This window comes from Cetorhinus maximus, chromosome 10 (assembly GCF_964194155.1).
Source record: "Cetorhinus maximus chromosome 10, sCetMax3.hap1.1, whole genome shotgun sequence".
Taxonomy (NCBI): Eukaryota; Metazoa; Chordata; class Chondrichthyes; order Lamniformes; family Cetorhinidae; genus Cetorhinus; species Cetorhinus maximus.
In genome coordinates this window covers 20,991,472-21,017,374 of record NC_135888.1, presented here as the reverse complement: position 1 = coordinate 21,017,374, position 25,903 = coordinate 20,991,472, and the positions used below count along the sequence as shown (strand labels likewise).

The 25,903-nt window shown below is 45.0% G+C and overlaps 1 protein-coding gene across 2 annotated transcripts in view; it reads right to left on the bottom strand.

Moving 5' to 3' along the window:
- Nucleotides 1-25,903, bottom strand: part of col27a1b (collagen, type XXVII, alpha 1b) — a 605,111-nt gene that overhangs the window by 558,737 nt on the left and 20,471 nt on the right. For both annotated transcript variants that reach the window (XM_078550110.1, XM_078550108.1), the window contains exon 2: nt 6,478-6,548. In XM_078550110.1, the coding sequence (XP_078406236.1) occupies nt 6,478-6,548 (71 nt within the window). The remainder of the gene's footprint in view (nt 1-6,477; nt 6,549-25,903) is intronic.

Below are 25,903 nucleotides of genomic sequence, written 5' to 3'. Positions count from 1 at the left end.
GACATCTTTCGGAAGAGATGCTAAACAAAGACCCGGTCTGTGCTCTCAGGCGGGCATAATAGATTCCACAGCACTTTTTCAAAGAAGAGCAGGGGAGTTCACCCTGATGCCCAGGGTAAGACTTAGCCCTCAATAAGCATAATGAAAACAGGTTATCTGGTCATTACCATTTTGTTGCTTGTGAGAGCTCGCCGTGTGCAACTTGGCTGCTGTATTTCCTACATTATGACAGTGACTACACTTCAAAAGCACTTTGTTGGCTGCCAAGCACTTTGAGACTGCAAGGTCGTGAAAGGCACTATATAAATGCAAGTATTTCTTTTCTTTCTTTAAAGAACAGGAAAGCAGTTATTTTCCAGTGATATTTTCCAACCTTTAATAATCTAATTTCTTCTCAAGGAGAGGAATAAGGGGTTTCCAGCAGCTGCCAATTTAGAGAAACTTCAATCAACAAGAGTAATTAACCTCTAACAGCCCTCTGGGTGTGCCTATTTAGACTACATTCCCCAACAGGGAGTACCTAAGCTGTAGCCTTAAGCAGCTAAGCACTGCAACTGTGTTCCAGACTACCTCTGAGCGCCACTACAATGGGTTTGCTTGTTTGAGCAAGGATTAAATGAGTCTAACTTTTATTTGAGAAAATAAGCAATGCTCTTCCCTTCAACTGCCATCAACGTGGATCTTACAAAATTAAAGTTACATCAATCGAAATTGTCAAGTGCAAATATTGAACTTTAGCTTGAGTTATTATGCAGCGCTATTATCGAGTTAGTATGCAGGAAGGTGAGGAGTAGGAGTACGCCTTGCAGAGATAAAGATATTGCACAGCAGCTAAAGTATGCAGCGTGCAACTGTAATAACAACAACTTGCTTATAAATAGCATGGTTAATGTGGTCAAACATCCCTCGGCAGTTCATAGGAGCGTATTCAAACAGAGTTTGACAATTAATGAGTCACGTGAGGAGATATTAGAACAGGTGATGTGGAGCAGTTTTACGGATCACCTTTAAAGAGGGGACAGCCAGGCTAGAAGTTTGAGATAGACAATTCCAAAGCTGGGGCCAAGACAGCTGAAGGGCCATCAATAGTGCAGGGAGGAAAATCAGAAATAAGAGGCCAGAATTGGAGGAGTGCGGAGATCTTGGAGGGCTGTAAAGCTGAGGAGATTACAGAGACAGGGAGGGACAAGGCCATAGAGGGTGCAGAGGATGGTTACACTCTACCCTGAATGGATTAAAGTAACCATTTTAGCTTCACTAATAATAAGCTACAACAGACTTTCTTCTTCAACATGCTTTGCAACTGCTCCTATATTAACATAATTTGAACGTCAGTTCAGTGAGCTGTGCAGTTCACAAGTTCCTCTTCAACAGATTCTCTTTGCTGTCCATGGTACTGAGGTCAATGCATTCCACTGCACCAAGCTGTCACACTGGACAGCTTCAATGTGCTAACAACATTATCACAACAAACTAACACACTCAAGTCATGGTAGCATAGTGATAATATTAGTAGTAATCCAGAGGCCTATACTAATGCTCTGGAGATATGGGTTCAAATCCCACCATGGCAGCTAGAGTGAGTTAAATTCAATTAATAAAATCTGAAATAAGGATGCTCGTCTCATAATTAATAATCATGAAACTACAGGGTTGTCACAAAAAACTACTTGCTTCGCTAATGACCTTCATAAATAAAATGTTCTCATTTATGAGTACTGTGAATGCTGAAGACAGTTGGACCAAAGGCTAAAAGGAGCATAAACTGGAAGGGAAATCTCACCAAAGACTATGCACTGGGGAAGTGGATAACCAGGATTTCACAGCAAGAGCTGGGAGGAGTGGAACAGGGTCACATGCTCAAATGAAGAAAAGATGCCACAGAAAGCAGGGTGGAAGCCCAGCAGGCAACGATAGCCATGCCAATACAAGGTATAATGGAACATTAAGGTAAAAGCAAAATACTGCAGATGCTGGAAATCTGAAATAAAAACAGAAAATGCTGGAAAAACTCAGCAGGTCTAACAACATCTGTAGTGAGAAAAAAAAGAGTTAACGTTTCGAGTCCTTATTACTCTTCTTCTGCTCTGAAGAAGAGTCATAAGGGCTTGAAACGTTAACTCTTTTTTTTTCTCTCCACAGATGCTGTTAGACCTGCTGGGGTTTTCCAGCATTTTCTGTTTTTGTATAATGAAACATACCGCCTTCAGTATATATGTATGTATAAATATATATATATATATAGATATATATTCATATATATATAGTATACGGAAACCAACCTTTGCCGCAAAATTTACTTACTGATGTAAATTCATCAGCAGTCACCATAACCCAACGGCATTCATCTGTCGTGTTCATCTGAGACTTCATAACTTTTAGCTTTAAATCTGCTATTTTGGGGGAGGAGTTCTCTCCCTCTATTCTATCTGAACACTAATGAAAGTTTTTGCCAAAGGATCACTTAAGTTGAAGTAACTTGGTTGCAAGTTATAAATATTTCCTACAATAAAGAAGAAATACAAAAAGAAAGGAACATATGATCCCAGAATTGATGTTGGTTTATATCCTGGCATGATACATGTGTCTGCAGACTTGTTTTTACAGTCTATACGTAATGGATGCCTTGCAGTTCTTTCAATTGCCAACCTATTCCCTGAGCTACTGTTTTAACAAAGGTCAACTAGGCCTGAGCTATTTTCACACAAGCCTGTAATTGCCAACAAATTTGACTGAAGATAGTACATTATGGTCCTTGAGATTTCACATGTACAGTTATATTTGAGTTATGGAAACAATAGAAAAACGTTTGTGGCAAAAACTTATATTGATGTTGAAATTTGGCATGGCAAATGAAATCCAATCATACACGCAAGTGAAATATTACTGACTATATGCATATCTGAAATATTTCACAGTGTATTTAATGCTAAATGTTTCACATCGATCAAACAATATCACATAATATCAACGGAACTAAACTGGTAATTGCAAACTCCTCAAAAGCAGCAGGAAGTTGAGCTCTGGAGAAGAGCCATACGGACTCGAAACGTTAACACTATTTCTCTCTCAACAGATGCCACCAGGCTTACTGTGGTTTTCCGACATTTTCTGTTTTTGTTTTAGATTCCCCGCATCCGCAGTATTTTGCTTTGACCCTTGTTGATTTGTTGATCCCACAATTTAAAATTTTCATCTTCATTTTTAAAATCCTTCATGGGCTCCCCACCCCACCCCCGCCAGTTCTGAAACTTCTTCCAGCCGTATAAGCCTCCTCATCTCATTCTGGCCTTTTCTGAATAAGAAATAGGAGCAGGAAGAGTCCACTTGGCTCCTTGAGTCTGCTCCACAATTCAATATGACCATGGCTGATCTTTGGCTTCAACTCCACCTTTCTGCCATATCCCACCATACCCTGAGAGATAAAAAAATCTATCAATCTCACTTGACGATGGAGCATACACATCTTTCCGGGGTAGATAATTCCAAAGATTAACAACACTCTGGGTCAAGCAATTTCTCCTAATTTTAGTCCCAAATGATTGACCCCTTATCCTGAGGCTGTGTCCCTGTGTTCTAGATTCCCCAGCCAGCAGAAACAACCTCACAGCATCTATCCTGTCCAGTCCCTTTAGAAACCTATATATTTTTCCCTGTGATCACCTCTCATTCTTCTAAACTCCAGAGACTATAAGCCCAATTTACTCAGCCTCTCATCATAGGACAACCCTCTCACCCCAGGAACCATTCTTGAGTCAATTTAGAATCTCCCACTCCCTTCAACCCACCAGTGACCAGCATGCCTTCATGCATTTAGGCCCCACGCTTGTACCCTCTTGCTATCTCTCCTCTTCCAGAATCCTCGTTAAAATCCACTTCTTAACTATGTTTTTGCATTTTGGGATGTCCTATGTTTGAAGATGCTACATGAAGTCAAATTGTTGTATGATGAACAGATTGGATGCCAAGACCTTTGGTCAAGGTTTGGTGTAAAAATTGGTGGGTGATTCATAAACAACATTCGTAGGCCATTGGGAGTGGATTGCTTGACCACCTTTTTGGCCAATAAATACCATTCAACTCATCACAGCATAAAATGTAAATCCACACCCACTGTAAGGTGTTCTAAACAGAAGGCCCAAGGCTGGTCTAAATTGGAACTTTGACTTCATTAACATTGTTTGGGCAAGCTCACCCCATTTAATAGGGACAGTGGGCCTCAGGAGTGCTGTAGAGCTGGAAATGTTGGCATGACACATTCAGTGCCTGCATTGGATAGGTTTATTATGGATACACAATAAGTTGTGTTGTGTGGCACCAACCACTGCGTTAAATGGGATAAATTCCGAACAGATCTAGCAAATCAAAACTGGGCATCTATGAGGTGCTGTGGGCCATCAGCAGCAGCAGAATTGTACTCAAACACAATCTGTAACCTCATGGCCTGGCAAATCCCCCACTCTACCATTATCATCATGCCGGGGGATCAACCCTGGTTCAATGAAGAGTGCAGGAGGGCATGCCAGGAACAGCACCAGGCATACCTAAAAATGAGGTGTCAACCTGGTGAAGCTATAACACAGGACCACTTGTGTGCCAAACAATGGAAGCAGCATGTGATAGACAGAGCTAAGTGATCCCACAACCAATGGATCAGATCTAAGCTTTGCAGTCCTGCCACATCCAGTCGTGAATGGTGGAGGATAATTAAACAACTAACTGGAGGAGGAGGCTCCACAAATATTCCCATCCTCAATAACCCAGCACATCAGTCCAAAATTACAGCCACCTTCAGCCAGAAGTGCCGAGTGAATGATCCATCTCAGACTCCCCCTGAGGTCCACAGCATCACAGATGCCAGACTTCAGCCAGTTCGATTCAAGCCATGTGATATCAAGAAACAGCTGAAGGCACTGGATACTGCAAAGGCTATGGGCCCTGGTGACATCCCGGCAATAGTACTGAAGGCTGGTGCTCCAGGACTAGCCGTGCCCCTAGCTGAGCTGTTCCAGTACAGCTACAATACTGGCATCTACCCAGCAATTTGGAAAATTTCCCAGGTGTTTCCAGTCCACAAAAAGCAGGACAAATACAATCCAGTCAATTACCGCCACATCAGTCCATTCTCGACCATCAAAGTGATAGAAGGTGTCAGAAACAGTGCTATCAAGCGGCACTTACTCAGCAAAACCTGTTCACTGATGCTCAGTTTGGGTTCTGCCAGGGCTAACCAGCTCCTGACCTCATAACATCCTTGATCCAAACATGGAGAAAATAGCTGAACTCACGAGGTGAGGTGAGAGTGGCTGCCCTTGACATCAAGGCAGCATTTGACCGAGTATGGCATTCCGGAGTCCTAGTAAAACCGGAGTCAATGGGAATCAGGAGAAAACTCTTCACTGGTTGGAGTCATACCTAGCGCAAAGGAAGATGGTTGTGGTTGTTGGAGGTCAATCATCTCAGTCCCAGGATATCACTGCAGGAGTTCCTCAGGGTAGTGTCCTAGGCCCAACCATCTTCAGCTGCTTCATCAATGATGTTCCCTCCATCATAAGGTCAGAATTGGGGATGTTTATTGATGATTGCACAATGTTCAGCATTGTGTACCATCTACAAGGTGCACTGCAGCAACTCCTTCCAAACCTGCGACCTCTACCACCTAGAAGGACAAGGGCAGCAGATGCATGGGCACACCACCACCAAGCCACTCACCATCCTGACTTGGAAAACTATCGCCGTTCCATCCCTGTCGCTGGCTCAAAATCCTGGAGCTCCCCCCCCCTAACAGCACTGTAGGTGTACCTACACACATGGACTGCAATGGTTCAAGAAGGTGGCTCACCACCACCTTCTCAAGGGCAATTAGGGATGGGCAATTAATGCTGACCTAGTCAGCGGTGCCCACATCCTGTGAATGATTTTTAAAAAGTCAATCTACCTCTAAATAGCCTCAAAAACATCCTTTGCTACTGTCACACACTTGTCTTACTTAAAGCAGTATACTAGTAGACAACAACTTATTTTCTTTTGCCAATTATCTACAATCAGTCTCCTCAATTTGATGGAAATCTTGCTAACTTCTTTCTTTCCCTCCTTCCTAATCCAAATCAATGGATTTCTCCTCCAGGGTACCTGTGGTGTCCAGACCACTGCTGAGAGCAGCAAGATTAATGGAGCCAAGCATTCTTGACCTGCCTGACCTGAATGATTCAGCACAGCATCACATAGCGCATTTCCTCACTGAAGCATTATAACTACCAACCTAAATTAATTTATTAATGCAAATCTTTATATTAATGGAAGTATTCTTATTCATGCACAAAATTGTTTGAAAAAATAAATTATGAGCATCTAAATTGCAGACCATAATATTCTCCAATACTCTGCACAGCTTCCAAAAATGGTTAGAAATTACGTTTGTACTGACATGTTTTCATTGTTCTATTGATAAATAGTTGCTAATGAAATGAATCTTACCTTCAGGCAGTACTTGTGCAAGTCCCAGGTAACAAGTACAATAAAATACAGCACAGAGGATTAGGGCTCTCCTAGGGGAATAATAACAGGTTAAAATTAAATGAAAAGTACACTATACATATCTATGTCAACATGTGCTATATGTCAATCTAATATTATTATTAACCTTGCTGCATTCTACATTGCACTATTTTTCATTTTAACAAGATGACAAGATAGGTACAACTGAGGAAGGCCTCCCATTTTAACCCATCCAACCAGAGGTAAAAAAACACCTTCTTTAGACACCCAAAATGTTCTTAAATGATTCCTGCCCTTTAGCCATCATCAAGATACGCACATACATATATTAATTATCCTTCATGACGTCAATCCTGATTTGCCTTTCGATCATTTGAATGTACTATTGATCGAGTTTGTAGTAGCGTTCTGCATCTTCCTGTTTTAGTGTCACCCTTGGCTCAGTGGGTCGCACACACTTCTGAGTTAGAAGATTGTGGGTTCAGGTCACCACTCCAGGACTTGAGCACAATAATTAAGGCCGAGGCCCAGTACAGTACTGAGGGTGTCCTGCACTGTCGGAAATACCGTCTTTCAGGTGAGACATTGAAGCAAGTCCCCATCCGCTCCCTCAGATGGGCATAAACGATCCCATGGCACTATTTCAAACAAGACCAAGGGAGCTATTTCTGGTGTCCTGGTCAATATTTATCCCTCAGTCAACATCACATTGGTCATTATCACATTGCAGTTGGTGGGAACTTGCTGTGCACAAAGCTATCTATTGCATTTCCTACATTACAACAGTGACTGCAAAAGTACTTAATTGGCTGTAAAGTGCTTTGGGACGTCCTGAGGCTTTGAAAGGCGCTATATAAATGCAAGTCTTTTATGTCTTTACTATTTACTATCTGGTATCCTTCTTTGAGATTGCTCTCAGCTGATCCCTCTCAAGGATGTAAAATCCAAGTTTCTCCAGTCTTTCCTCATAACTCAGTTCTCTGTCGTTCTGGTTCAGTCGTTTGACTCTTCCTGAGCTGCTTCCAATGATCAAATACCTCCCTTGTGTCTTAGTGACGAAAGTTATACGTGACATTCAAGGTACGATATGAACAGACCATGGTGCACTTGTACCGTGACATTCTTGGACTTATACTCTGTTGTCTTGGCTATGGTCTATTCCAGCCAATTCGAAGTCCTTTTTGTGCTCCACAGAAAAAAGCGTTTCCAATTAAGCAGTTGAGTTAAAATTGAACAGGAGGCTTTTCGCAGCTAAAAAATAAATTTACTCAACCTTTTGAATTACAGGAGTAAAATGTTTATTGTTCAGCATTCTATCTGCTGAGGGGCCAGTTAACTCACTTGGCTTGGTGGCTAGCAAGTGGAGCATATTATCACCGACAGCACAGGGCTCGATCCCTGATCTGGCTGGGGCATACTCGGGGCATGCCTTCCCACCCTACCCGCAGTTAAAAAAACCGCAGCACCTTGCTGTGGTTTGGTGAATAATTGCCAAGAACCTGCCTTTGGGCAGAGAGCTGAAGAAGAAGATTCTATCTGCTCCACAATGATTGAATACCGACTCCACTCAAACCCCTAAATCACTTTTAGCTAACTGTCAGCTATTTCAACACCATTCACAAAACACGTACCCCAGCCATATTTACAAAAGCAAAATACTGCGGATGCTGGAAATCTGAAACAAAAGCAGAAAATGCTGGAAAAACTCAGATGAAGAAGAGTCATACGGACTCGAAACGTTAACTCTGTTTCTCTCTCCACAGATGCTGTCAGACCTGCTGAGTTTTTCCAGCATTTTCTGTTTTTGTTGCCTCAACCATATTTTACTCCTACATCTAATACTTAGAGGTGTCCATATTAAGTTTCATTTTCCATGTTCTACCCACTTACATATTTGGTCTAACTCTTTTTAGTCCCATTTAAACATACAAAACGTCTTTACAGCATATGAATTAATGCTGGGACTAACGTTACAGTTTGGTTGAATGGGTATTACATCAATAAGTGTTTGAAGGCTGTATTACATTTTGGTGCTAGTGTAATTGTAACCTTTAAACATTTATTGATGTAATAGCCATCAGCAAGATTATGATATTTTTGTTTATTACATAGCAACTAAGAAACCTATCGCATTCACATTACTTTACTTCACAGTATTTATCATTGCAAAACTAAAGCAATATTTGCAAATATTATTTCTTGGGGGAAGAATCTACAAAGCAGTTGAGACCAGCCTCGTTATGTAGTGCAGAAACTTGAGTAATGTCAAGAAGGGACAAACAAAGACTGGACGCAAATGAGATGTGGATGCTGAGATGGATGTGTGGAATAACAAGGAAGGACAAAATCAGGAACCAGTACATCAAAGGATCAGTGAAGATTGTGGGAGCAGCTGAGAAGAGATTGAAGAGAGAGACACACACAGAGAGATAGAGAGACAGAGAGAGAGACCGAGAGAGAGAGAAAATATGGTCAGGTGAATGATGGAGAGAGAGAGAGAGAGAGAAAATGTGGTCAGGTGAGTGATGAAGATGGGACTGCCAGGGAGAAGGAAAAGGCCTGAGACCAGATGGAAGGATACAGCAGAGAGAGACTATAACACAGCAGAAATGGACGAGCAATGGGTGACTGGCAGGGGGAGATGGAGGAGGATGATCAACCAGTATTGTGGAGACCCCAGGTAAAATGGGAGAATCTGAAAGAAGAAGATTATTACTGGTTTTGGAGGGGTGGGTAATGGAGGGAGGGGGGAGCGGGGGAGGGTGGGTGTGACAATTTTAAACTCAATCCATCTGCCACAATTCAAGTTACTTATCCACTGGAATTTAACCTTTTGCGCCATTTCAGATTTTAACGTGCAGGGATCTGCTCACAGAACCTTGTGGCAAGCTCGCTGTGGCAGTAAAGTTAACAGTCCCTTCCTGTAGACTGCTGGGCAGGATTTTGGGTTTTGGGTCAGTACCCCAACATTGGGGTCAAATGGGGGTCCCGACCCCGCCATATGTTGGGTAACAGTTAGCCAACTGCAATTTTGTCTGGATTGGCCGATTATGGCTGGAGGGCACACTTGCTGTCCAACTGAGGACAGCAGACGAGTTCTCAAAGCTGGAGGGCCAATAGGAGGCTCTCCAGCATTGATAGAGCTGCCCACCTCTATTCGCAATGGCAACCTGCCGTTCAGGTATGGGGAGAGAGAGAGAGGGTGCTTCTATCTTCAGGCCCTCTCAGCACTTCGAGGAAAAATGGCCAACGTTCCGGAGGGGAAACCTCTCCACAAGGTGGTCAACTGATGCAACTATGGCCAGGTAGGTGGGGTGAGGGGTGGGGGGGGGCGGGCGGGTGAACGTGGGGTGCTCAGTCCAGCCAATACTGGAACCCCACCACTCCCCCTCTCCACCCCACCCCCCCCAACCCCACCCACAGTCTGTCACTGGGAGGCCATCTCCAGACAGTTTCTGTGCTGCCAACACCGCAGGGGAAAACTCCAGTCAGCCTCTGATACTCGGCCTTAAACTTACCTCATTTTGCTACCTGCCGCTTGTGGGCAGGTAGCCCTTTCTCTGCTGAAACCGCCTCCAAGAAAATGGCTCAGGGTCGTAATGGTGCCAGCAAACCAGCTAGCGGCTCAAAATTACACACCCGCCCACCTCTATTCTCACCACCACATTCAGGACGAAAATCCTGCCCTTGGTGTCTGTAATAAAGCTGTTGGCCTTGGCAAAGTGGGCATCAGTGACCTACTTGTTGCAGGAATGGAGGCTGCAGCTGAACTCACCCATTTCTGGATATTGCCTAGTCTAGAAAAGAAGTTAAAGGGGGAAAAGGAAGGACTTGCATTTATATGTTGCCTTTACTTTGTCAGGAAGTTCCCAAGCAATGAAGTACTTTTGAAACGTAGTCATTATTGTAATGCAGGGAAACACAGGAGCCAACATGCACACGGCAAGGTGTCACAAATATCAATGCGATAATTGATCAGATATCTACTTCAGGTCACCTTTGTTGAGAGACAAATGTTAGTCTGAGCAGTGACAATTATCTTTTACATGCAGCTAAACAGACAGGGCCTCACTTTATCATTCCTCCCTATTCGACTAAAGTATCAGACTGGGTTATATACTCAGATCTCTGAATTGAGATTCAGGATCAACATAATCTCCTGACTCAATAGTAAGTGCCATGCCAAGGGCAACATAGGCTTCATTAAAGGAATTGTAAAAATATTGAACTGTATATTCCTAACAGCACTGTGGGTGTACCTACACCACATGGACTGCAGCGGCTCAAGAAGGCAGCTCACCACCACCTTCTCAAGAGAAGTTAGGGATGGGCAATACATGCTGGCCTAGCCAGCGAATCCCACATCCTGTGAATGAATGAATGAATGAATGAATAAACAAATAAATAAACAAACAAACAAACAAACAAACAGACCGAGGAGCCACTCACCCAGCCACTATAAGCTCACTCAGAGAATAAGACAACCAATAGGCTGTGCTCCTATATCAATATATCGATAATATATTAAAAGTCCATCATATAATGCACTCTTCCTATATGTGTCCCACTTTATTCCAGTAGCATTTCAGGATGTCACATCTATTAACATCCCCAATGTTATCATAGACGCATCCTCTAACTTCCCAAGAATAATGCTAGGAATATAAAAAGTGTTTCATGTCGTGTCCATTTCCTTTACTTATTCTTTCCCATTATAACTTGTTGATAGTATTATTATTAAATAGCGTATCCTCCAACTCACCACGAGCAATGTCATGGGAGATCACTGCGGCTTAGGCAATTGTTTTTTCCTTCAGCGACTGGGGTTAAAATTAAACATGAAATAAAACCAGAATAAGCTGGAAATTCTCAGGATGGCAAGAAAGACGGGTTGTTGACATTTTGGGAGTGTGCCAGATGTGTCCAATGGGGCTTTTTGGAGATTTTCCTCCTTCAATATATCTTGAAGTTGGTCCCACTTGGTTAGGGGGAAGAGAAGCCCAGACAGATGCTGCAGCGACATCTTTCATAGTGTTTTGGAGAGACAATAGAGAATGCGATGATGACCATCTATCATAGTGAACGTACAGGAGAGCCACAAATAATGATTGAAACTATCACGTGATTTGGCTTTTTTCAAAATTTAGTTTTGGAAATGATGAACATTGGAGAGGAAGACTTCCTTCTTGCTTTGAAGATAAAGATAACAAAATGGATTTTTTTTTCCCATGACAAAGGGTGAAGAAAATAATTTAACATGTAAACATTAAAAATGGTGCCATAAAAATACTCTGGGTGCAATGAATGGTATGTGTGAATATCAAAGGTTTCTCCTGGTTCGGAGGAAATCAGGTTACTCAAGGGTCGGGGGGGGGTCAATGAGGGAATGGGCAATAAATGCTGGCATCACCAATGATAACGTTCACATGCCTTAGATGAACAAAAATAAAACGATGCACTCTGTTACTGGGTCAATCCTCAGAAATTATTTTTTCCAAATGATTTTCAAAGAATATTCTGTGTAACCAGAATGCCCAATAGTGCAGAATACAATCCTGATGATTTAAGGCATTTCTACATAATAGTCAAACCCAGTAAACAAAAGGGTTTGTCAAGTGTGTCCAGATTATTAAAGGCTTAGAGAAATTGGAAGCCAAGATTTGCTGCATGTATTTATAAAACATTCCATGGCTCGGGCCTTATAAATAGAGACAGAGCGCAGAAGCCAGGAAGTCACACTAGACCTACAAGAATACACTAATTCAGCCCCATGTGGAGTATTGTGTCCAATTCTGGACACCACACATTAGGAAAGGCCTGAAGCATTTGAAGAGGGGACAGAATAGTTCCAAAAATGAGGGATTACAATTATGTGGAGAGGCTAGAAAAGCTGGTGCTGTTGTCCTTAGAGCAGAGAAGGTAAAGAGAAGATTTGATACAATTATGAAGCGTTTAGACATAGGAAATAAAGCGAGAAACTGTGTCCAATGGCTTAAGGGTCCAAAACAAGAAGGCACATTTGTAAAGTAATTGGCAAAAGAAGCAGCAATAACATGAGGAAAAACTTTTCTGCAACGAGTGCTTGGGATTTGGAATAGGATACAGTTTCAACAGTAGCTTTTAAAAGGGAATTGGGTAAATATTTGAATGAGAAAACACTGCACGGATATGGGGAAAAAACTAGCAGAGGTAAATGGATGAGAGCCAGTACAGACTCAATGGGCTGAAGTGTCCCCTGTGCTGGACTATACGAATAAAGAAAAGCTCACAAACAAATTGGCTAAGAACAAAAGTCTAATGAAAGAATTACTTTCTGTTTTTATCATTCCTGCCCTGTTTATACAGAGAGCGGGGAGCGAATGTGTGGCCTGCTGTAATGTAATCTTCCCGGTGTGAGTTGCCCTGCACTAACACGAAGCAAACCATGACGTGCGTGGCAAAGGTGATGTTTTCTCCTCCCTGTGGCTTCATGCCGTCTACACAGGAGAGATGAAAGGGCAGAAAGGCTGCTTGTATTTTTCATCATGATAACGTCACACGATATAGTCAAGTGAAAGTGTAGCAATAGCACTTTTTATTCATTCATGGGATGCGAGATCGCCGGCAAGGCCAGCATTTAAGGCCCATTCCTAATTGTCCTGGAGAAGATGGCGGTGAGCCGTCTTCTTGAACCACTGCAGTCCATGTGGTGTGGGTGAGGGAGTGCAGTGAAGGTTCAGCAGACTTGTTCCCGGGATGGCGGGACTGTCCTATGCAGAGAGGTTGGGGAAACTGGGACTGTGTTCTCTACTGTTTTGAAGAATGGGAGGTGATCTCATTGAAACCTACAAAATACTTAAAGAGATGGACAGGGTAGAAGTAGGTAAGATGTTTCCCCTGGCTGGAGGGTCTAGAACCAGGGGACACAATGTCAAAATAAGGGAGAAGCTACTTAGGGATGAGATGAGACTTTTTTTTACTCAGAAGGTTGTGAATTTTTGGAATTCTCTACCCTAGAGGCTGTGGAAGTTCAGTCATTGAGTATGTTCAAAGCAGAGATAGGCAGATTTCTAAATACTAGTGATGTAAAGTGATATGGGGATAGTGTGGGGAAAAAGGCATTGAAGTGAATGCTGAGCCATGATTGTATTGAATGGAGGAGCAGGTTCAATGGGCTGAATCGCCTATTCCTGCTCCTATATTCCTATGTACACTCACAGTGCTGTTAGGAAGGGAGTTCCAGGATTTTGACCCAGCGGCAGTGAAAGGACAGTGATGTAGTTCCAAGTCAGGATGGTAAGTGGCTTAGAGGCAAGCTTAAGGGTCCAAAACAAGAAGGCACATTTGTAAAGTAATTGGCAAAAGAAGCAGCAATAACATGAGGAAAAACTTTTCTGCAACGAGTGCTTGGGATTTGGAATAGGATACAGTTTCAACAGTAGCTTTTAAAAGGGAATTGGGTAAATATTTGAATGAGAAAACACTGCACGGATATGGGGAAAAAACTAGCAGAGGTAAATGGATGAGAGCCAGTACAGACTCAATGGGCTGAAGTGTCCCCTGTGCTGGACTATACGAATAAAGAAAAGCTCACAACAAATTGGCTAAGAACAAAAGTCTAATGAAAGAATTACTTTCTGTTTTTATCATTCCTGCCCTGTTTATACAGAGAGCGAGGAGCGAATGTGTGGCCTGCTGTAATGTAATCCACCAGGTAGTGGTGTTCCCATGGGTAGAATTTTCTGGATGGCGGGAACGGGCGGGGGCCCAATCGCAGCTCACAATCAGGTCCATGCTGCAATTTTATGCAGGCGGGCCAATTAAGGCCCGCCCAGTGTACTTCACGACTCCCGTGCATAGTGGGCGACCCATCGGCCTGTATAAAGGAAGGCCTGGCAGCCTTGGAAAGGCTGCTGGCAATGTCTGTGGGTGAAGGGCTCTGCAGAGGGGCAAAGGAGGTTATGCAAGTCCGGAGGGTAGGCCATCGGGGCAGGCCAGTCCAGAGGGTAGGCCATCGGGGCAGGCCAGGCCGGAGGGTAGGCCATCGGGGCAGGCCAGGCCAGAGGGTAGGGCAGGGGGCCAGTGTGCCCCTCATTTTTCCGATGATTGCCTTGCTGCCCTCCTCGAGGAGGTGGCAGCACGGTGGGAGGTACTGGTTCCACAGGGCGGGAGGAGGAGGACCCCCACATGACAAAACGTGCCTGGGAGGAGGTGGCGGAAGTGGTGAGCTCCCGCAATGTGATGCGATGCACCTGGATCCAGTGTCGCAAGCGCTTCAATGACTTGTTGCACTCTGGAAGGGTGAGGACAGTGTTGGCATTGGTCACTTAATCCAGCAGGTCGACTTACCCCCTGCTGCAACCTCCCAAGTCTGAGTGTAGTGACTGCATTGAATCATTGACGCCATGTGTCCTTCGCTGGGTGGGTCAGCAGATATTGCCCATGCCGAGATCAGCCTGAGAGGGTGGTGAAGAGATGGGTTCTGCATCTGCAGCATGTGGTACACTGAGACCCACATGACTGGTTTGGGAGCAACCTGGAGGAGTTGCACCTAGGTGCTGTGTTTGAACTGCAGGACATGTCCAAGTCAGGGTGATGAGATGCTGGGAGAGGAGCTTCAAGGTGGCATGACAATGAACCATCTGCTGCCCTCTGCGCTCCATGTGCTTGTGCCTCCTTGCTATGGAAGGATATACCGTGTGGTGCCTAATGTGATGTAGGCAGCATGTATCCAAGGGGCGTGGTGGGGTGTGCAGCAGGCCTAGCATCTTTGTGTGAGTGTTCGGCAGCAGCAGGGTGAGGAGGGTCTGGAGCCCTGATATGTCCCACTCTGGTTGGGGTGGGCCGTGCGTGAAGAGAGTCCATGTACAATTTTCACAAATCAAAGCTCTTCTCCCATTTTCAGGAGAAGAATGCACATGATGCGGCAGAGTGTGTGAGGACTGGTGACGGCCAGGCACAGTTAGCCATTCTTAGCCGGTTTGAGCAGGAGGCCCTGGATTTGGAGAGGCGCCATGCACCCAGGTCCACTGGTGTGGGTGAGGCTGGGGTGCCATGGGTAGGTATGTTTGCACAGCAGTCAGGTCAGCATTGTCCTCCCAACAGCCATGGCAGTGCTGAATGTTAAGTGATTTAATTTTGCAATATAGCTTGACCATTGCTTATGGAAGGATAAGCGCATAATGATCCAGGGGACAGGGATGTACTTTGTCATTGTCTCCACGTTAACTGATCCAACGCCCTTGTTCTTCCTTTCAGCATCAGCGGAGCAGGGTCGGGAAGAGGAGAAGCAGAGGCCCCCTCTCACACCTGAGGGTCCTGAAGTCTCACCAGGCAGGCACCAGCGCAGATACTAGCACCTTGGTGGGAGTTAGAATATCAGCTAGTGTACCGGGGAACAGCGGTGAGGGCACTTCACAGTCACTGGAGGAGCTGGCAGAGACAGAGAGTGCCCAAGGCGCCAGCAGTCGGAGGACTGCAGGGGACCAGGCACACGCTCAGTCGGTGCCTGGTGATGTGCCTCTGGAGTCGTCTGCAACACAGCAGCTGCAGGAAATACGGCCGGGTGTGCGGGAGCATCTGGCGGAGATACATGAGGCTATGCTTGGCTTGGTCTCTGTGATGGAGGAGTCTACGCGGATGATCGCCGAAGCAATGAGCCACATGTCCGAGCGCCATGCGTCCTCCATGGAGAGAGTGGCGACTCTCATGGAGAGGCTCCTCCAGGAGACCCATCAGGACTTCCTGGGGATGCGCTCTGACCTGCAAGCCCCCACATTGGCATTGATCTCAGCTGGTCAGTGCCAGTGTGGGAGATGGTCTGGGCACCTAGTTTCCCAGTTCGGTGCCCATCCACGGTGAGCAGGGAGGTCTGAAGCGACCTTACATTGGCGCAGCAGCTGCCTGTCGTCTCTGCGGGCACCTCTCAGGGCGCTCCGGATGAGGGCGGCAGTTCCTCCACCCCTCTCCCAGTGACCGTATCATCCGGTGAGGCTGCAACGACTGGGGAGATGCCAGCTGTGGAACTGGCCGCTCCCTCCCAGGCGGGCCCAGCACAGGCTCCACGGGCCAGAGGACGACTGCCAAGGTCATCGAGGCCAACAGGACAGCAGAGTCAGCAGGCTGGCTCAGGTGCCACTCCCAGCGAGGGGGCAGCACCAAGACGTAGCACCCGGAAACGTAAACATAAGGCACCTTAGGCACACCACGGGTTTCTCACTGGTGATTTTGTGTTGGCCTGAGATGAGGTCTTTATGATTTGCTTTGAATTGGAACACCATTGTCATTTTTTTGGCTTAAGTTTCTTTGCTTGTGATATTAATTTCAGACATGTGACCATGGCTGAGGGTGCCTCTTTTCTTCTGCATGTGCATGGTTTCCAAAAATGTTAGGAGTGTTTTGTGGAACATTCAGCTTTATTAATAAGGCCCTTAGTTACTGTTCCTAACCTAGCAGATTTGGCACTTAGGTATTGAGTATGGAGCCTACAGCCCAGGCTTCTCCTGGAGGTCCATATGTGGTGTGCTAGCTGAAGGTTCATTGGATTAAAGCCTCCCAGGTGTCCCTGCCTCCCTGCAGTATGCCCGGGTCAGTGTCTGCCCCCTCAGCATTTCCCTGTGCGTGGTCATTCTCAGACTCACTGCTGGACTCACTGTGTGCAGCCGCAGCCACTGCGTCTACATCTTCATCGTCCACAGTGTCCCCCCTTTCCAGCGCAAGATTGTGGAAAACATAGCATGCAACCACTATCACTGAGACACAATCTAGGGGGTACTGGAGTGCACCCCCTGAACGGTCAAGGCATCTGAAGCACATTTTGAGAAGACCGATGGTTCTCTCTACCACAGCCCTTCTGGAGGCGTGGCTCCTATTGTAGAGCTCCTCAGCTTCTGTTCTTGGATGGCAGAGAGGCGTCATGAGCCACCTTTTGAAGGCATAGCCCTTGTCACCCAGCAGCCATCCATCCAGCCGGGCTGGAGCACTGAAGAGCCCTGGCACCTGGGAGTGTCTGAGGATGTAGGTGTCGTGGGGGCTGCCTGGGTACCTTGCACAGACTTGTAGAATCAGCATCCTGTGATCACACACAATCTGCACGTTCATGGAGTGGAAGCCCTTCCTGTTGACGAAGGCACCGGGCTCACCTGCTGGCACCTTGATGGCCACATGTGTACAGTCTATTGCACCCTGGATATGGGGGAAGCCAGCAATCGCCGCAGAGCCTCTGGCTCGCTCTGTCTGGCAGGCCTGGTCCCAACGGAAGTGGATGAAGGTCAATGTACACCTGCACAGAGCGTCTGTAACCTGCTTGAGACAAGTGTGGACAGCTGATTGGGAGACACTGCAAAGAAGCGGTGGAAGAAGCCAGAGGCATAGAAGTTGAGGGCAGCTGTGACCTTTAGAGCCACTGGCACACTGCCATACAGTTAGTGGAGATCTCAGGCCCAATCATCTGACAGATATAGTTGACTGTCTCCCTTGAGAGACGGAGCCTCCTTCAGCACTGCACCTCAGACATATTGAGGTAGCTGCTTCGCCGCCTGTATACCCTGGCGTCTTCTGCGGCCCCTTCCGCCTTTGTCTACCTCTTGGCCCAGTGCCCCTTGCCCCCTTGTGCCTGCGCCTGTCCTCCCAAAGGTGGCTCCCCTGGAGGCTGAATGTGGACTCCTGGCCTCCTCCCCCTTCTAGCCCTCCCTTCCTCCTCAGAGGAGCTGCCTCGAGTAGAGAGTTCAGCTCCCATTCCCAGGCTAAGGGAAGGCTTCCTGAAACCTGCAGGCCCAAAAAAGATTCCTCACTGCAGAGTGCTGACTTGAAGGTTAAGAGTCCAGACAAAGCAGCTGGAATGCATTTTGAAGTATTGCAGATCACACAGGCAAGTTTCAATAACTTTGAAAAATCAATACTTGAGAGAGTACACTCACGACCCCAGTGAGGCCTCTTATCCCACCCGTGGATGAGGCTTATACAAATGTGTCCTACCCGCCTGCCCTTTGCACCAACCCAAAGATTGCATGGGCACCGAAAAATTGCATCGATTGGTGCGTCAATGGCCTTAAGTGGCCCGTTAATTAATGGTGGGCACGCAGTGGACATCATCACATGGTCGCCCGACGTCACTGTGTGTCATTTTACACGCAGACGTGCGGGGCCAGCCCTTGTCCTTCTAGGTGGTAGAGGACACAGGCTTGGAAGCTACTGTTGAAGGAGCCTTGGTGAATTGCTGCAGTGTATCTTGTAGGGGTACACACTGCTGCTAAGGGTACACTATTTACACAGCCAGAATTTCCTCAGAACTATTCCTGTGCCGCTGCCATAACTTCACCACGCCAACAGCGGTCACCAATTTTCGCACGTAAACTAGGTTTCTGTCACACTTCAGTTGACGTTGTTGTGGCAAATTCAGAGCAGCTCCGAGAAAATTCTAGCTTCCCCTTTTTTAAAACATGCATGTCCCTTTTGAAGTGCTGTGACCAAATGGCGTACAGTGATCCACGCATTCTCTGGCCAGTTCATGGTAAAGTCATAGCATAACTTCTGTAAGACTTGCACTGCAAGGCTCTGGTGATCTATCACGACGTTAAATTTGTCTCTCATTTTGCTTCAGACAAGTAATTGGATTTGGCTCGAGGGAAGGAAATCCAGACAAGTCAGTTGTCATGGCACCATCTGTAACCCTTTCAAGTGTAGATACCACAATCAGAAAGATGGTTAAAAACTAATTTTGGGATCCAGATCGGATTAAGTGTTTTTGAAATTTGGCCTGTACGAGCTACTTGATGTGATGCACATGGGCTCATGCCTGCAACCGTTGGAATTTCTGATGTTAGTCACATGGCTGTGGGGTAAGTACTGAGCAGAGAAAGAAAAGAAAGATTTGCACTTATATAGTGCCTTTCACCAGACTCCCCAAAGCGCTGAAGGAAATTTTGAAATGTAATCACCGTTGTAAAGCAGGAAACTCAGCAGCCAATATGTACACAGCAAGCTCCCACAAACAGCAATGTGATAATGACCAGATAATCTGTTTTAGTGATGTTGATTGAGGGATAAATATTGGCCTGGACACTGGGGAGAACTCCCCTGCTCTTCTTCAGAAAGTGCCATGGGGTCTTATACACCCACCTGTGAGGGATGATGGTTTAACGTCTCATCCAAAAGACGGAACCTCCCCCAGTGCACCACTCCCTCAGTGCTGCACCGGGATGTCAGCCTTGATTTTTGCGCTCAAACTCTGGAGTGGGACTGGAACCTACAGCTGAGGTCTGACTCAGAGGTAAGAGGGCTACCAACTGAACCACGGCTGATACAGGTAGGTCATTCCCCTCAGGAGAGGAGAGTCTTCCCGAGATTCTGTTCCAACTGTTAATCAGGGGTAATACTGGCACAGGTTCAACACCATTGCATTGTAGGTGCTATCGAGCACAGGGAGTTCAGCAAAGGAGTGAATAATTACTGGAGATAATATTTGCCCAAGTACAGCTGGTGGATAGCAAACTGGCGACAGTGCATGGGTCATTGCCCGTTACGCATGAGATGCAAGCCAAGCTCACAGCACAAAGGTGAAAAATTAGCCCTAGATGCCATCTATATTAAATATAGGAGTGGGCGTTTCACTTGGCAATACTTAAAAGCTGCACCATACAAACCGATTGCCTGATGAGCAGACACAAGAACGAAGTTTGGGTTTAGGAATACAAAAATATTGTTGCAGACAAAAGAATAGAATTGGATCCCCAGACATTTTTAAAGCAAGCCTATCTCCTGAAACTAACCAAACAGAGTTAAGCAGAAACCTTGGCGGACTGCACCCTGTGCAGATCATCCTGACCTACGCATAATAGACTATCAGAGATATACCATGGGAAAGAATGCTGTTTTATTTCCAGTGTTCTGCAGTCTCACAGGAAAAAATCCAGATTATTGCTTTAAGAACACTGATAATTTCTATTTTTAGTTTAACATGCCTCTTGAAGGCATAATCAAGCATGAAATGAAGCCATTATTGTGTATTTTTACCCCCTACATTCACAAATTTTATCTGTTTTGTTTAAGTAACAGAATAGTATGTGAAAATCAACATTGCGAACCAACTATCATAGGTCACTTACTGAACAACACAGGGGCAATGTCAAGTGCCATAGAAAAATAATATCACACTGTGAGACCCGCTGAAGAGACATTACTAAATCAGATCATTCATAGGAAGTATATGCCAACTTGAATCCAACTCTCATAAATAGAAAGGCAATACCCTTACTCCTTTAGGACTGTGACTGCAATGTACACCTGCGGCTCAGAAAGCAGTGTTTTGTTTTTGCCTCCGAGTCCCAAGATTCCAGGTCCAAGTCCCACTCCAGGACTGGAGCACAGAAATCAAGGCTGACACTCCAGTGAAGTGCTGAGCGAGCGGGACCAGCAGGCGGTGAGTCAACTGGGTACGAGTGGGTTGCTGCAATGTCAGAGGAGACATCTTTTGCAATGAGACATTAACCTGAGGCCCTGTCCACCTCTCAGGTGGATGTGAAAGGTCCCATGGCTACTCATCCAAAGAAGCGCAGGAGAGTTTCTCCCTGATGTCCTGCCCAATATTCATCTCTCAATCAACATTTGAAAATGAAAACAAAATGCTGTGCACAAACTGGTTGCCGCACTTCTAACATTACAACGTTGGCTACACTTCAAAGTACTTCATTGGCTATAAAACACTTGAGGCCTCCAGCAGTCACGAAAAGCGCTATATAAATGGATGTATTTTTTTCAATAATTATAATTAAATAAATAAAACCAGCAGCAATTAGCAGATGCTGAAGTATGGGATAGAGAAGGGACAGCTAGCTGTAAAAGACAGCAACTGTGTTGAAATTACAGCATTAAATGACACCAAACGCAATGAAAAAATACAGAGCACCACATTCCCTGTGTGTACCGAACCCCTTTGTATCGACACTACCCTGACATCAAACAGCCCAGCTGGCTGACATGAAGCCAAGATGCCAAATTTGGACCAGACAGCATCGTCATGGCTGTGGTGGGTTGGAGATGCCCTGTGAAGATGCATTCACTGGCCTTGCCCAACCACATGAGGTCATTACATTTCTTGTGACGCTCCTATCCAATCCTCGGGCCCAAATGCCAGAACTGGCCTCCCTGGCCCCTTGCGTCCACTCCCTTCTGAGGGTGGTCCTTGAGGGCCTCCTGATGCCCCACGGAACCCATGGCGCCTCTTCTCCTGCCCACCTCCACCAGTGATGCCTTCAGTGCCACATCTCTCACCCAGTAACCCTCCCTCTGTCCTGCTGTTCACTTTGCCATCACTTAAAATTGCGGAACATTCTTTGGTGCAATTTCCCTTTAAGGGCAAAAGCCCGCCTTTAAGAAGAGCAGACTGCCTGCACCATGTGGTATCTGCACAACACTATGAGCACAGAGGCAGGTGGCAGAAATCAGAAGATTGCATTGTGGTACCTGCTTGGCCAGATGCTACAATAATTCAGATGAGGTGTGCTGCTCACAGCGATCTAACTGGGAGCAGGCGGGTCCTGAATTGCAATCCCGGCAGCCAAAAGTAAGGGGCCAACTGAATTTTGTGCCCAAGGTCGCAAAAGGATACAGAGATTTAAAAACAAAAAGAGTTCAGCAAGCAAAATAAAATGCAAAAACCTTTCTGCATTTATATATTTTCATCTTCATAGCCCTGATTCAACACAGAAATCATAGTACTTTCTGTAGCAATCACAACCTGGATATAATGGCTATCACTGTGTGTTTCATCATCACATTTTTTGCACTGATTAACTGATGGTATGAGACTCCTTGCCATTCCTATTTCTCAATTTAACAGTCTAGGGAAATGACTTCATTTAACAATATCACAAATATTTAATACAATTTGGAATGAAGCAGCGTATAATCGAGGTTTCATACTTATTCAAATTCAGCATTCGCCAAACTCAAACCTTGGGGACAGATACAGATCTAATTTAAACATGGCAGCAACCATTGTGTGCTATATCGAAAATGATTATTTGTGTAATATTGCTATTGACAGCAGTGTGCTGTCAGCAGAATCCTGAAGGATTTGAATACAAAAGTGACAGCATTCTCCTTTTTATCCTCAGATAGATACCCAGGAGTTACTCCCTTTGGGATAAATATTAATAATGGAATCGAATGTGCCTGGCAATGTATAGTTTTGGTTAGGATATTGGCAAAGCAGTAAATAACTCAAAAGGAATCTGATCTTCTCTAATATTTTGCTTGTGTCATGCCCAGTAAAGGCACGTCATTTTGTGAACTTTCAGTCAATAGTTTTAAACATTGGACACAAACAAGCTGTTAAGATGGTTGCCACAAGTCATGTGACTTTTTGGCATTTGGGCTACAGGCAGCATCAAGGTCAGAATTTTTAGCTCGGCGCGTGGACGCGCACCCAACCTGACCGAGCGTGAAATGACACGTGCCGACATCAAAGCGTAGTTGCGCGATAGTTCGGTCGGCGGGCGCACACCAGAGTCAGCAGCGCATCCGCCAACAAATAAAAGACCTACTGAGGCCATTAAGTCATCAATTGTGCTAAGGGAGTCTGGAGTTACCTGTTGCTTTCTCCATGGCATTGCCTCGACCAAACAGAGGCGATTTGCCAAACAATCAGCACTCTTTTTTTTTGTAGTACAAATTGTTGTGACTGTTTGAAATTTGGCATTTTTCAGCATTATTCATACACTCTTATACTTAAATAAAGATTAAGAAAGCTTGGAACAAGAAAAAGCCTTTGGCCCATCCAGCCTTCCACAGACAATGTTTGGCCGCTATATTGGCCCAGATTTTTCAGTAGTAATAACAGTGGAAATGCCAGCGTTGCCATCATTATCCCTTTGAAACTGACAGGAACGTCTGGAGTCTGCACATGCAGAGTTAAACACAGAAATCCAGAAATTGCTATGCTTTTCCAATAGGGTGAATTTTGAGTTATGAGGAGAGAGTACACAAATTGGGTTGCATTCTCCGGATTTTAGAAGTTAGAGGGGTGATCTGATCGACATTTTCAAGCTATTAATGGGAACAGAGAGGGAAGATAGAGAGAAACTATTTCCACTGATTGGGAGTCCACGGTTAGAGATCTAGGCTAAAAGCTAGAGACAGGCCCATCAAGAGTTAAGTTAGGAAACATTTCTACTCTCAAGGGGTGGTAATGCTGGGAACTCTCTTCTGTAAATGGCAGTTGACGCTGGCTCAATTCTTAATTTTGAATCCGAGATTGATAAGAGTTTTGTTAGCCAAAGGTATTAAGGAACTTGAAGCTTGGGTAGGTGTATGGAGTTAGCTCGCAAGTCAGCCATGATCTCACTGAATGGCAGAACAAGTTTTAGAGGCTCAGTGGGTACTTCTGGTCCTATGACACTATTACAGGAAATTGGTAAGAATAGGAATGACGGGAGTAAAAAGGGGAAGATCTTTATACCTGAAAATAACAAAACACGAGGTAATCATTCACACAAACTACAAAGGCCGTTTGTTTCCAAGTCGTTGCATCATCAATCGTTCTTCTCAAGGACAACCCCACAATGGAACAAGTTGCCAAATGAAATAGTCACAGCCCCATCTTTAGATTATTTCCATTTCAAAGTTTTATCAGGTTTTACCATCTCAGCAGGTCATAAATGTTGGCAGAATGTGGATATTGGTCTGTGATGCCAACACAACGAGAGCAGCAGAAATAAAAGACAACTCTCACCCCAAGGCCTCACCAGAATTCAAATCGTAGTCCAAGCTAATCTTCAGGAACGATGGTATGTCATTTGGAAGAGTGAGACTCATCAACTGGAGCCAACATGGAAAGGCTACCTCAAGTAGCTGGTGCACGTAAGTAGATAAGAAGCTAGGCATTAAAAGAATTGGTGTGAGCCAAACCTTGATTCTGACAAGTGGCTCATCAAAGAGTGTACGGAAAATTATTAATGTATCATTAATTTCAACAGAGCAAAAGCATTTTAAATTGAAAAAGAAAGTAAGTGTCAATCCCTCCAAGCATACACACACACATGTTCTGTGGCTGGTAGGGCCATTTGTGAAATAAATCAAAGTTTTGATAACAGAAGTTCCTAATAAAGCTCAGTTAAAATACAATGTTCTCAAATTATTAAAGCAGTATTCCAGTTGTTAGTATCACATCAACACAATGTTCCCACATATGCTTCCAACTTTGTTCCTTTTGACAGGGTGGATGCTGGAAGGATGTTTCCCTTTATGAGAGAGACTAGAACTAGGGGACACAGTTTAAAAATAATGGACCTCCCATTTAAGATGGAGATGAGGAGAATTTTTTTTTTCACTCAGGGTGGTCATTACTCTGTGGAATTCCCTTCCTCAGAGAGCAGTGGAGGCAGATATAAAGTCATAGAGGTCTACAGCACAGAAAAAGGCCCTTCGGTCCATCGAGTCTGTGCCGGTCAAACAAGTTCCTATTCTAATCCCATTTTCCAGCACTAGGTCCATAGCTTTGTATGCCATGGCATTGCAAGTGCACATCCAAGTACTTCTTAAATGTTATGAGGGTTTCTGCCTCTACCACCCTTTCAGGCAGTGAGTCCCAGATTCCCAACACCCTCTGGTGAAAAAATTCTTCCTCACATCCCCTCTAAACCTCCTGCCCCTTACCTTAAATCTATGACCCCTGGTTATTGATCCCTCCACCAAGGGGAAAAGTTCCTTCCTGTCTACCCTATCTATCCCCCTCATAATTTTATACACCTCAATCATGTCCCCCCTCAATCTCTCTGCTCCAGGGAAAATAACCCCAGTCTATCCAATCTCCCCTCATAACTAAAACTCTCCAGCCCAGGCAACGTCCTGGTAAATCTCCTCTGCACTCTCTCTAGTGCAATCACATCCTTCCTATAATGCGGATTCCAGAACTGCACGCAATACTCTAGCTGTGGCCTAACCAGCGTTTTATACAGTTCCAGCATAACCTTCCTGCTCTTGTATTCTATGCCTCGGCTTATAAAGGCAACTATCCCAGGGCCATTGAATATAATTTAAGGCTGAGATATATAGATTCTTGATTGACAAAGGGGTCAAAGATACGGGGGTGAATAGGAAAGTAGAGTTGAGGCCATAATCAGATCAGCCACGACCTTATCAAAAGGTGAAGCAGGCTGAATGGCCTACTCCTAATTCACATGTTTGTATTGTGCTTACAATGGATGGCAGAAAATCTCTTTAAGAACCATGGTTAAAATCTGGTGACGCTAAATGCATTGCATGGTTCAGTGCCCAGGATGGGGCTTTACTTGTTAAACTTTTGAAAGTCAATTGGTGAAGGATGACACCAGAACTTAATCTTTACTCTGTTTAGATTTATTCACAATGGGAAACATTACAAGTGCATAGCTCCTAACCCTACTCTCCACTGCAGTGTCAATGAGTG